This window comes from Seriola dumerili, unplaced genomic scaffold (assembly GCF_002260705.1).
Source record: "Seriola dumerili isolate Sdu_G_001 unplaced genomic scaffold, Sdu_1.0 BDQW01000025.1, whole genome shotgun sequence".
Lineage (NCBI taxonomy): Eukaryota > Metazoa > Chordata > Actinopteri > Carangiformes > Carangidae > Seriola > Seriola dumerili.
The window spans coordinates 16,084,597-16,097,931 of NW_019174280.1; the positions used below are offsets into that span (position 1 = coordinate 16,084,597).

The 13,335-nt window shown below is 41.9% G+C and overlaps 2 protein-coding genes across 2 annotated transcripts; both read right to left on the reverse strand.

Annotated features, from left to right (window-relative positions):
- Positions 1 to 2,381: 2,381 nt before the first annotated feature.
- On the reverse strand, positions 2,382 to 7,702 carry slc30a1 (solute carrier family 30 member 1). Its single transcript, XM_022767572.1, has 2 exons — positions 6,769 to 7,702; positions 2,382 to 5,042 (listed from the first exon to the last, which is right to left on the reverse strand). Exons 1-2 carry the CDS (start codon positions 7,340 to 7,342, stop codon positions 4,141 to 4,143), a joined length of 1,476 nt encoding a protein of 491 aa, XP_022623293.1. The 5' UTR covers positions 7,343 to 7,702; the 3' UTR covers positions 2,382 to 4,140.
- A 1,001-nt stretch (positions 7,703 to 8,703) lies between these two features.
- Positions 8,704 to 13,078, reverse strand: nek2 (NIMA related kinase 2). The gene is made up of 9 exons (XM_022767583.1): positions 12,781 to 13,078; positions 11,778 to 11,995; positions 11,413 to 11,653; positions 11,148 to 11,230; positions 10,926 to 11,052; positions 10,558 to 10,792; positions 9,841 to 9,895; positions 9,609 to 9,685; positions 8,704 to 9,291 (listed from the first exon to the last, which is right to left on the reverse strand). Exons 1-9 carry the CDS (start codon positions 12,874 to 12,876, stop codon positions 9,086 to 9,088), a joined length of 1,338 nt encoding a protein of 445 aa, XP_022623304.1. The 5' UTR covers positions 12,877 to 13,078; the 3' UTR covers positions 8,704 to 9,085.
- Between the last annotated feature and the right edge of the window lie 257 nt (positions 13,079 to 13,335).

Below are 13,335 nucleotides of genomic sequence, written 5' to 3' on the forward strand. Positions count from 1 at the left end.
ATATACACACCATGTGTATTGAGGAGGACGCTCATGCGGTTGCAAAGTAGTTGTATAGAAACATAATTCATAGGAGGTAGGGTTGATGTCACAACCAACCTGGGTTACATTAAATTAAAATGTCAGCAGTGATTGCATACAGACCCACGTATTGCAAAGGTGCAAAGAACACCTGACTTAGACAGAGAGCACCACAAGAGAGCTGCTGTATGTGTGAACCTGTCTGTCCACATGAAAAGGGACAGACAGTGGGGAACGAGTGGGCCAGCAGCACTGAGGAATGCTGGGTAGAGCCCTGTGCTTGTTGCCTTTGGAATGCCCCTGGGCCTCTTATATAAGTCCCCTCAGGCCGTCGGCTGCTCCGACAGCTTCACATTGACAGTCAGCAGCCTCACCAGACTTGAAACTCAGCCACAGACCTGAGCCAGTATTCACTCCTTCGCACCGCAGAGGACAGTGGTGAAACGCTGAAATGATTATGGACTTATGCAGTTGCAGCATGATACTCCACAATTCACCTACGCTTATTATGTCAGATTTACTTCTAACCATTATTACTGTTTAGATAGTCTGAGGTTTTGTAGCTAGAGCCGCAGATATCCTGTTGGCCTTACAGACTAGATCAACACATTTGTTGTTAATGTGTATTTTATACGTTCTAGTTTCACCAGCTGGGTAAACTAGTTTCCTTAATTCTCTTAATGATGTCATATTAACTTTCTTTAATTTCACAGCCTTAATCCCTTTTTGTTGTATTAACATTCTTACTTGTAAAACGTAACCATGTATATTTACCCAAATCTCACACATGAATAAAGTTTTGAGGTACTTGTATTTTACTTGAATATTTCCATTTTGTGCTACTTTCTACTACTACTCCACTAGCTTCCAGAGGATGATTATCATTAAGTCATTTTAGTCAGAATTTTAATCCTTACAGTTTAGATTTTTGATAAAATATTGAAAATAAGTTCTGGCAGTGTGGTAGCAGTGGAGTATTTCAACTTGTACTCAACAAAAATCAATGTTTCAAGATACAGACACTTGTTTCTAGAATATTATACATTATACAAATATAGAATATTATATTACATAAAAAGTTGATTCAAACTGAAGGGAAAAGTGTCTCATTTTCAAACATATTTTGCTTTTAACGCTTCTGTACTCTTACAAAAGTAGGATTTTAATGTTGGACTCGTACTTATAATGGAGTATTTAGTACATTAAGGCAGCACTGTGTTTACAGGAATAAAGAATCTGAATAGTGTTTGAGATTCTGCCTGCTTGTGTATTTTGTATCAATTGTGTCAGACGTTTATATATTTAACTTGTAGAGAGTGCAGCGACTCTTTGAGCAAGTTTATAGATTTTTACATTAACACCTCTTGAAAAACTTCTCTGTGGTTGGCTAATCAGCAGAACAATCCCTAGAGAGAGCAGGAGCAAAATAGAGTTAATTACTTTGTCTCATTACTGCTTTAAGGAAATACGGGTTCAAATCATTAAACCACAAAAAAACAAAACAAATACATTTCTTCTTGCGACACTGTAGCAGAGAAGCACATGCATGTTCATTTCAGCTGGACTCTTAAAGGAAACTGGAATGTAGGCTTAGTGTAATAACGATATGCCGACCTGTGCACAACCCCTGTGTCTTCAAAACTAAATCTCCTCCTTAATCTCCTTCACATTTCTATGGCTAAAGTGGATTTAATAGGAAAAAGTCAACAACAGAACAAAGTCTGGATTGACACTGTGAGAAACTGGTTTTAAGCCGTTCAAGACTTAAATCACATGATGAACCAGTTTTAGTTTGTCTCCATTGATAAGTTTAGAAACTTTTGAATGGAGGGAGCCAGAGAGTAGTTTTAAAGAAGGGGGACTTAAAGCCCTGGTTTCTTGGCAATGAATAATATTACTTTATCAATAGTGACATGGTTTATTCAGTGTACTAAATTAATGCCAAATAAACTACTCTATTAAACGCTTATCAATAAAAAAAAAAACTACAATTTCTAACTCCAAACAGCACATGAAAGCCCTCCCATCTCTCCTACATAGGAGCAAGACCTCCCCAGACTGAAGGAGACACGAAACAACCACAGACAATGCAGCTGCATGGACGTTCTGCGTCTTTCTGCAGCAGTTTTATGTCCCTTTGTGAATGTTTTGTGTCCCTTTTTGATCATTTTGCATCTTGTTAATGACATTTTTTGTCTCTCTGTGGTTGTTTTTTATCTCTTTGTGGTGGTTCTTCCTGTAAAACATTTAATGACATCTGTTTTGAGAAGTGCAAACGGAAAAGTTTCCTTGGCCGCTAAGTACAAAACTAAACTGAAATATTTCTACTTAGAGAAAGCAGGAATAACACAAATGACAAATTTGGGTTCATCAACTGTACCAAACAGCCATATTTTTTTATTTCACAATGACACATTGGACAGGTACTGTAGATATTATATACGTATATATATATATACACATATATAATATCAAAAACACATCAGCTGACATGTCATATCTAAAATAAAAAAAAAAAAACACTTTTGTTTTCAATTTGCACATTGAGCTCAAGTCTTAAAAGACACAGAATAAAAGTGACCAAACGTTACAAATGAAGAACATGTCAAAATACATTTCCCAGCACATATTTCTATATTGCATACACATTTATTCGGGAGTGGAAATCTGAAACGCATTGATGATCACCTTTAAATGATATCTGTGGTGACGAGGGAAAATTTGAACTATTTCAAAGGCCACCATATGGACTTTAATTCAGCAAAAATAGCTTGCTCAGCTGCCCAAAGCAGAGGACAGATGAGCTATATGATGAGCCATTCCCTACACAGTTATGAATAATGTTGGAGGATACCAGCAGGTACTGGTAAGCAGCAACTGGAGCTCTTACTGGAGCTCTAAAAATTCAAACACCTGGTCTCAGTTTGGTCATGCAAACTTAGTAAAAGGTCCTGGAAATATAAAAACTCCCTCAGCATGGATTGTGACAAGGTGTCGCACACATTCATGAGGGTTTTAAAACGAAATCTACAGCCATCATCAGACAGTTTCCAGTACAGATTCACACAGAGAATAGTGTTTCACTAATGGCATACAGTGCTCACTTCTTCACAACAGACACAACCCTCTGGCTTGCAAGGCATCAAATTTATGAATGAACATTTAATTAGGTGACTGTGCCATTGCAAAAAGTTCAGTTACACCATGTCTACTATATTCAGTGCTATACCACAGCAGTTTTGTATTTAAAAGGCAAGGTGAGAGAGGTGTTGATACGGCTTCTGTATCCAACTAATAACTGCAATTAAAACTGAGTCAAGGCCAGAGAAAAGTCTGAAAAAACAAAATCATTATAAAAACTTCACATTTGTAAAACTGACTACAGCATAGATGGTCTGTCAAAAACTTCAATACAGAAAATTGCAAAAATGTTTCTATCATCCAAACTAAATATTACAAACAGCATCTACAGAGAGAAATAGATCATTTCTAATAACTTAAATACTTAAATTATTATGCAATACAATACTCTTCCATTTGGGGCCAGAGGGTAAGAAAATAGATCTGCTCAAAGCCTACGCAAAAAACAAGAAGGTAGACTCTTTGCCAACAGGTCCATAGGCTAAACAAAATAACCTAGTGATGTGTGCTTCGACTTGCATGTGTTGTGTGTGTCCTTTTGGAGGAGAGGGCATCTCTCCGATCCCTTCAGTCCTGCAGTGAGAAGCTTTGGCACAAAAACACCATGGGACGAGATGACGCATCACAACACGGTGCTAATGAGGGACACTCATGCAGGACTCGCTCCAGTCCTGGAGGAGATGAGGTCAGTGAACCCTAACATGCATCGCCACCATACTGCCAGGGCAACAGACGACAAGAGAGGGGCTGAGCAGCAGAGGAGAGGCTGGGAGGGAAATAAAGGGTTGAACATGAGAAAGAGGGGGAAAAAATTTCAGCGGGAGCAATGACAGAGAGTAAAAGGCTAAGGAAAATTATTTCCTTATCAGGGCAACTAGAGGTCATAAAGAGAACAGTGTCCTACAAATGACAATGATAATTTCTGCCCAAAGTGGTAGTTTTCCAGCTTCTCCTCCGTTCCTCTCTGTCCCCTCCATCTCACAGAGACGACTCCACCTCTCTGGTGATGGTAACCTCAGCCTCTGACCGAGGGCACACCTGAACGCCTGCAGCCTGCTCCGAGGTCTCACTGAGCACTTCCAAGGCTGGAGCAGCAGCTGGCCTGCAGTCACTGCTGGCCTTCTTGTCAGAGCCTGTGTTCTGTTTGTCGGCAGAGCCGCAGCACAGCTTGGGAGCACACTGAGTCCGACAAGAAAGCTCACAGAGGGAGTCTCGAGACTCCGAGTTGAAAGTGACAAACTCTGGCTGGATAGTTGTGGCATGGATGCCCTCATCATGGAAGAAGTCCTTGATCCGTTTGGCAACATCCATGTAAGATGTGGGGTCATGGCATTTGATGTGAGCTGTGGCAATGATGCGGCTGCCGGCTAGCTGCCAGATGTGCAGCTCGTGGATGGCCAGAACACCGTCCAGACTCAGTAGTCGCTCATTGAGCCGGTGCATGTTGACCTGCTTGGGCACGGTCTGCAGCAGGATGAGGGCTGACTCTTTGAGCAGCGGGTAGGTGGTATACAGCAGGATGCCCACCATGATGATGCACAGAGTGGGATCCAAGTAGAGGACCCAGCAGGGGCCAGCAGTCATCACGGCCGGCATAGGACCATCGTTCCGGTCGACCACCGTTTCATTGACATGCCGGTGGTCTGTAGCGTGACTGTTGACACACGGGTTGTCACACCCGGGTTCTTTGCAGGGCTGCCACACAAAGGTAAATATTATAGCATTAACAACCACGATGACGGAGCCCAGGGCATCGCCTAACACATGCAGGAAGACCCCGCGCATGTTGAGCTGAGATGACGAGTCGTGGTCATGATCCATCTCCTCATAGTGGGTGTTGCCATTCATCTGCACCTCTGTGCTGTCTTTACAGCTGATTTCTGTAGATAAAAACAGGGAGGTTAGTTTACTTTTCTGGACCATGAGGTGACAGTGAAATAATCTACTGAACTTTAACGCTTAGATACTAATATAGCTTTCAAAATATATACATGTACAGACAACAGGGGGACTATAACAAAAGCAGAAATGTCTACAGATATTACAGTAAAACAAAGCAATAATCTCATTATGGTGCAAAAAACAAAGCTATAAATAATCAGCTTGCAATAAGAGTCCAAAAGGATGCTTTCAGTAGCAGCCAGTGGGTAATTGTTCAGTTACATCATTTGGGGTCGAAGCACAAGTCCATCTGAAACTTGAAACAAAAGAGGCAGAACTCAGCCTGTGATGTTATCAGGTGACATGTGTTGGAGCTGCTCCAATCAAAGTCAAGAGGACAGTGACTACAGACGATTTACATACAGTCCATTAAAGAGGACATATATTCCAATAAGGTGTGTTGTTTTTTCTTGCAAACAATGTTCTCACTTTCACTGTGGAAGAGAATTCAGCCTTGTAACTGAGTCTGTGCTATAATTGCTCAGGGCTACAACCAGGAGACACACACCAGACAGTCATGGAGGACTCCCAGCATGTGGGATCCTAAATGCTAAAAAACACTCTGTAGAAATTCTCATTAAGCAAATTCAATTAGTAATTGCAGGCAGCGAGGTAGCATACACAATGTGCTGGAGGGAAAGGCACCTGAGCAATGGCTGCTTTCTTCCATCCCAAGACTCTACGGGTCATTCATCAATGGCTAATGGTGCGACTTGGGCTGTCGCCTTCATGGTTACACTGATGTATGACCCAGTAATAGCGATCAGTGCATGGGGTGGAGGGGTGGGAGGGGCACAGCCTTAATTTATTGAAAATGGCAGAGCTTAACAGTGTGGGGGAGAAATGGTCTCCTGTTTAACCATTCAGTGAGCAAGGATTTCCAGTGACATGCCCAAGGATGCTTTTGCGGGGGTCTTTTGACTCACAGACAGAAGGAACTGTATACATACAGTCCCTTCTGTATGTGTGTACACATACTGTGTGTGTATGCCTGTGGTAACCAAATACCACAACATGGCTGTGTAACAAACAAGCTATAACTACTTTATAAACATTGAATTCACTTGTACAGTAACTGTGGAAATTCAAGTACAATGTGACCATGAAAAATAAGGCACAAGAGCTTTGAGAATTTAGCAGTATTTGACTCTTCCACGTGTTTCAACTTGTCAAAAACCTGTTTCTTGGCAGAGTCAGCCAGAAGCTTCTACATCTCTATTTACAATCCAGCTGATTGTCGTCAGCCTTTACAAAGACTGAAACCCGAGTATTCATCCATTTATGTCACTGGAGGCGGCCACGTTTCCAAGGCCACCAACAAATATCTGACAGCTAACACCTATGTCTAAATATCACAGTTGTGGGGGAAACAATAAGGATAAGGATTAGTCACTTGGGCAGGTTGCCCTGGGGTACACTGGAGATGTACGTATGTACTGTTACGCAATCTGGACTGCTAACAATGGAGATAAAGTCCGGGACATGGTGTCAGAATAATTGTGAGACACAATGAGGCTTGATTAGTGGAGTTTGGACACTTTATAATGGCCTTTATTGTACACTTAAAGACAAGATTACATAATTTAACACAGAGAAGACAAACAAACATAATAAAAGACACAATGACTGCAGTTCAGAAAAAATGCCCCAACTCTGCTTACTTACCATTTCTCGGTCTCGCATCCCCCGGGCTGTTGTGATTTCCCACCAAGTTGTTGGTCTCCTCTCCTGAAGACCCATTCCCAGCCTTCTGAGACTTGCCCGTTTTACCCCTCTTGTTCTTATTCCCATGAGAGTGACCTCCGTGGGAGTGACCGTGGCCTCCACCGGCGTGCCCATGGAACAAGCAGAGCCCGAGCAGGTTGACCAGGAGCCCCGCGGCACCGACCCCGGCGACCACCAAGGGGCTCTCGATCTCATGGGGCTCGGTGAAGCGCTCGACCGCCTCTAGGACGATGGTGAAGCACAGCGCAGTGAGAAAGACGGCGTTGACCAGAGCCCCCATTACCTCCGCCCGGATCCAGCCGAAGGTGTTCTTGTTGGTCGCATGGGTTTTCTCGGCGAATCGCACGGCGACCAGCGCCACTACCAGTGCAATGACATCCGACAGCATATGAAAGGAATCCGACAGCATGGATAGAGATGAGGTGATCCGGCTGACCACCACCTCCACAATGAAAAACCCAAAAGTCAACGACAGCATGCAGAGCAGCCGGACTCGATTTGGCTCGCAAGCCATCTTCCCTTCCTCACAGTAGTCAAGTCAAGTTTAGAGCTAACGTTAAATAACGTTTTACCGTGTCTTCTTACGAGATCACCCGGACATCAGCTAGCTAGCCCTCCGGTTCGACTCAGAGCTAACGACTTGCGTTAAGCTAGCTGGCTTTCTGAGACAATACGGTTTGTGCTAACGGCGTCTTCATTCACTGCTGTTATCCAGCGACGGCAGCATCACTCGGCCTAACCTGGAGACAACAACAGGCGAAATTAATCCGTGGTACAATTCTAGTTACCAATTAATTACACCGCGGTCGTCGCCAGTATATTCCAGAGATGTTTGCCGACGAGCTCTGGTTTGCAGACGGCTGAAACTTTGCACCCGAACCGGTAAACTTTCCGCACGGAACAAGGCACCGCAAGGACACGCCCTAGATAATTTCTATTGGTCGAGAGGTTACGAGGTGGGATCTGAGTGGTTAGATTTTGCAACTCTCGCCAGTAAACGGAGCAAACAAACCAGACAACAGCGGTTGCTACGCACGCCGATTGCAACTGTAATCTCGCGATGACATCCTGAATTGATTTTGTAAATCCATTTAGTATCGATACTTCAGTTAGAAAACCATCTGTTTTAACTCGTTTAGATATTCAACCTATGAAAGTGAATAAACACTGGCATTTATTCGCCTTCTTTATTGTAAACCCCTTTCATAATTATTTTATTGTTGAAAATATTGTTTTACTGTTGACACTGATAAATGTTTCCATACTGCAAGTGTGTTAAGAACAAAAGAAACTCAAACATTTTAATGGAATAAGCCAAACGTAGTTATATCTTTGACAAAAAACATTTAGAAAATAACTATACCGGTCATAGTGGAAACCTATTGTTCAAAACATGTTATTTTCATTTAATCAATTTAAACTGTGCCCATTAATTAACGAAACATCAACATAACAATGTCCTTGCTAATTATGTCCTCTAATCTGCCTTTAATCAAGAACAAACGACTTTCAGGTGTTCTGTATTGCCGGTGTTGGCTATAATCAGGAGACTCTCAATGCAGTGGCAGGCTTCATGGGAAACTGATGACCCCTTGTGGGAACTATCCGTCTTGATTAAAATATGCCGATGTGGCATAGTTGTAATGTAAATTAAAAACTACTTGACTTTATTTTATATAAAACTAAAAAACACTAGTTGTACTTCATATTTAATTTTACTGTGCATGTGCAAAAGACTCTGTATTTAATATATATTTTACAGTGTGCACAGACAGTATGGCACAACGCTTTTCTTCAGGATGAATAAAGCTGTTGTTTTATCATAATAATTTATTACTACCATCAATAGTTTTTCAACAAAAAATGTACTGTAAAGGAAAATAAATTTGCATAGTTTACATGTTCATTGTTATCACAGGCTCAGGAGTTGTTTTTCACACCATTATCACTTCTTACAGATACAAGTCATGAAAGAAAACTTCACTTACATATATATATACATACAGCGCAAATGGGCTACACAGTACATTCACAATCACAATAGCTGCCAATAAAATTAACACATTCACACATCAAACTGTCAAACTAAGTAAACTTGTGACACTACAAAGCAACAGCATTAACATAAACTGGATTGAATCATTTGACTTCACTACTGTCACAGCTACTCAATTATCATATAAATAAATCTTCATTTACATCCAGTTATTATGACTCTTAGCCTTTGGTTTCAAGACCACCAATGATATCTGTTTGATCAGCGGATGCCGAGGATCTGTCTGCTCTTGAACTGACAGGCCTTTTCCACTTCGTTCAGTGTTTGAGCACGCAGATTGACCGCCTGCAGCCTCCTCAGCATCAGCTCCTGGGACGTCACACTCTGACGACTATCAGGTCGCTGGTTCTCTTTGCTCTCACCAGCAAAGTGGACCTTCTTCTTGCCAGGGGAGAGGCTCTCCACATCTAGGACAGTAAGGAGTTACTGATTAACAAAAATTGGAATAAACTTTATATCATCAGGCAGCCTTAAGAACAGTCTTTGCAATCCAACATGACAGCTGGATTTCAGATTGTCAGGCATGTAATATGAGCTAGAAACTTTAAAATGCAGATTTAATTTCATTCTTTATTGGTGTATAAAAACTTTATTTGCATGATTTAAAAGGTGATAAATAAACTTGATTTTAGTCATCTGTAATCCAAACAGAAGCACAAACACATAAAAACTCAGTTCTTGTCTTGTTTCATTAAGTCCAGAGGTTGTCGTCTGATTCCCATACCTATGTCTTTGCCATGGAATGGTGCCAGGTCCCTCTGCTGCTGTAGACGGTTGTAATTCTTTAGTAAACTCTCTGCCCTGAAACAATAGGTAAGAGTGAACAAAATGTACCAGGTCAGGTACAATCAGGTTGACAGACTGACAAAAAGAGCAAAAATGTGTAATCAGGATTGTTTCACTGACCATCTCTAGTCTTCTTTGAAAATATAAGAAGGAAAAAACAAAAGTTGTACCTTGCAAGCTTCTCATTTGACAATCGTTCACGAACACAGAGCTCCTGCTCTCTTTCTGCCATGAAAAGACAACAAAAGTAAAACATTATTTTTGGAATTTGTAGCACGTTTGCCATGTGTGACTTACAATGTTTTACTTGATCATCTTTTAGACATACTGTATGCAGACATTTATGGCCAGGGGCTTTGGGTGTGGAGGTTACTAGAAGTAGGCAAACGTCTGGTTCCAACACTTCTGTTGCAACAGCAACCTGTTCAAACCTGTTCCAGTCACGCAACGTTCTTCTACTACACTGTCACCCTCTTAATAAGACACACAGTGCTCTCTTTAATTTATTACAAACACACTGCATCAGTACTACTACTAATCTTAAGTGGGCTGAATCAAACCACATCCTTAAAAAAAACAAAAAAAAAAAAAATGGCAATAATGCCTATAAAATGCTTGTAAAGAAAGGACTTTGTCCTGAGGAGGACACATGTAAGAGTGATACATCGGTACTCAAAGATCCTCCAAGTGATTCTTTACACAGATATCAAAGACCTGGTATAGAGTGATATATAAATGTTTTTCAGAATCCACACATTTGTAATGGAGAGTGAGTGCAACTGCAGGTCATACCGTCTCTGTGGCCAGGCCGCAGTACAATTAAACCCTGACTGGACATTGAATCAAGGTCTGTGTGGTAAAAATGGGACTGAGGATCAAAGTCTTACGCTCCAGCCTCTCTTCACGCTCCTTCAGCGCCTTTTCTCTGTCCCTCAGTGCCTGTTCCCTGAGTCTGAGCTCTGCAGCAGAGGTGGGGGCTGCTTCAGCCGGCTTGTGTAGGGGACAGTCAGAGTCGGCTGACTTCCTTTGCAGCCGCACCTCTGCCCTCCTCTGCTCCTCAGCAACCGCGTCAGCCAACAAGCTGCTCTGGAGAATAGACTCCACAGAGGGCCTCAGATAGTCCTAGCAACAGAGAGGACCCATTACTGTACCCCAACTATACCAGAAAAAAACAGACAAACTGAGTATACTGTTTGGCAAAGTGAATGGCTATCTTAAACAATATTACAGGATTGGTGAATAATTCATTTCTAACCTTTAGGTTGAGCATTTTGCCGAGTAAGCTATTCAGTTCCTCAGAGTATCGGTATGGGATTCTTCTGAACTTTCCCTCTCTGATCCTCTCTGCCAGCTGTTTCTGGTTGTAAGCAGTAAATGGAGGGCTAAACAGGAGAAATTCAGGCAAAATGTCTCACTTGCTGTCAACAAACCACATACTGGGGAAAAAAAACTGAAGCAGAGGAGTTGGAAAACTTACGATAATGCACAGAGTTCATACAGCAAACATCCCAGTGACCAAATATCTGACTTCTCGTTGTATGACATCCGGTTTATTTGTTCCTTTAAGAGAAAATGTTGACATATTGTGGGTAATTAAGCTACAGTTAGGAGGTCTGCTTAAATGCACCATATATGCGCAAGCAAACAAACAAGCAAGCAAACAAGCAAACAAACAAGCAAGCAAACAAGCAAATGGGTATTCTGAGAAGAAAACACCTCAGATAAACCAGAATTCAACTCACTGGAGACATATAGTAAGGTGTCCCTACAAACGTCTTTGCGAAACTGGTGTCATGATTTAAGATCCTCGCTAGGCCAAAGTCACCGAGCTTAACGTTCTGTCTGATGTCGAGGAAGATGTTGGCTGGTTTCAGGTCTCGATGAAGAACCGTGGCCCGACCATCGCTGCGTCTGTGGCACTCCTTCAGGGCTAACGTGAGCTGTGCCATGACTCGCAGGATGAACTGCTCCTCTAAATAACGCCTGTAATGGTGAACACAAACAAACAAATATAACATTCAATACTGCAGATACTGTCAGGAAGCACAGATATGAAGTGGAGGGACACGTAATTCATGAATTTTACATTTTCAACACTAGGTTTCACCTTTCTTTGATGCAGCGACTGATTAGACTGGACAGATCCCCACCCTCGCAGTACTCCATGACAATATACAGCATGGTGTTGGTACGGTCTATGATCCGGTCGTAGTACCTCACTATGTTTGGGTGCTTGAGCTCCCTCAGGAGGTTCACCTCTGACACCAGCATCTGCTTTTCATTCTCCGCCATGGTGCCATAGTCCAGCTCCTTCCACACCAGGATCTACAATACAAGAAGAGGGTTAATTAAACAGTTACAGCACACAGATGATAATCAAAGAAGTCATGACTGGGAAGGGGTTAAAGCCATCAACCAGGAGTCAGTGAACAGCTGGAGAAAAATCCAGGTGGCAATTCACAATAGACGCCAGAGACAAATCCTTGAACAGAGACTGGGGTAACAAGAAATCAAAAGACTGTGAAATGCAATTGAAAGCTCTGGAAAAAAGCTGTGCAATTTGAGTTCAACTATTTATTTATTTACTTTTTTTTCACTGCTATGAGTTTCCTAATAAAAAGGACATAAAATCTCCCAAACTGCTATCTCTCTCTCTATATATATACAACAATGAAAGAGTGACACCTGTGCTTTACCTGAGACAAGTCAAAATGGCTGCCTTGAGAAAGGTGTGTTAATCCGAAATTAGTAGCGGTCTCTTCAAATAGCTCCCAGCATATCCATGTGTATGACATTTTACAAACCAGCACTAATAAAGAAAGGCTATTAGATGCTAAAATGAAGTGACGAACACCCTTCTAGTTATCCTCCGCCAGTTATCTTTGTGTTACTGGACAGAAAGATTTTCGTGTAACATTTCTTGATAGCGGAGACAAAACTTCCTAACATAATAGCAACTAGTTCGCTATCTCATCATCAACAACAAAACCCGAAATTCACGGTCGACGGTCCAGCGTTTAAATCAAGTAAATTTATGTACACCGAGGTTATGCGTAACTACAGGTAAGCAATGTGATTTTTGTGCAGACAGACGTGTAAAGTTTACTCACTTTCCCGTCAGATTTCCGTTTTATTTTCTGGCATCTTCCATAGGAACCTGCGCCTATAGTGTACAACACCTCGTAGTCCTCAACACGGGACGGCATGTTCGTTAAAACCGAATCCAACGTTCAGTTAACTGACTTCACGTTAACCCAGCAACTAAACCTGTTAACGTTAGGACAGACTCGACTTCAGCATGAACTTAAACCCGCGACTTCCAAATTAGTCTCTTAGTTTTCTCCTGCTGGACGCCTTTAAATTTTATCTTTTTTATTAAAGACAAAAAGTTTGTTTTGTTTTAGGTGTCTTTCCTCGTCCACTCGTGTGTGTTGCAGGAAACAAAACAAGAAGCTAGTCCTCTCAGTTTAAATTAGTGCCCAAATCCACGATTGTGATTGGCCTACGCTCCTCACACGGTGACTCCTGATTGGTCAAGGCGAAAATGCAAGTTGTGAGGTTGCTAAGCGCCTGAAAAACCGCGAGAGTAAAGCGGGCTGATGACATGTATTCAACCGTCCACAGGGTGGCGCCAAAAACACACTCAACTCAACTCAGAGCCACTC

Bases quoted from the DNA above. Each gene is read 5' to 3' on its own strand.
- slc30a1 (XM_022767572.1), bottom strand. From the start codon at position 7,342: ATGGCTTGCGAGCCAAATCGAGTCCGGCTGCTCTGCATGCTGTCGTTG. The intron at 5,043-6,768 runs GTAAGTAAGCAG...TTTTATCTACAG, and splicing joins GGATGCGAGACCGAGAAATG to AAATCAGCTGTAAAGACAGC.
- nek2 (XM_022767583.1), bottom strand. From the start codon at position 12,876: ATGCCGTCCCGTGTTGAGGACTACGAGGTGTTGTACACTATAGGCGCA. The intron at 10,793-10,925 runs GTTAGAAATGAA...CTCTGTTGCTAG, and splicing joins GCAAAATGCTCAACCTAAAG to GACTATCTGAGGCCCTCTGT. The intron at 9,686-9,840 runs GTACAACTTTTG...CTATTGTTTCAG, and splicing joins TCAAATGAGAAGCTTGCAAG to GGCAGAGAGTTTACTAAAGA.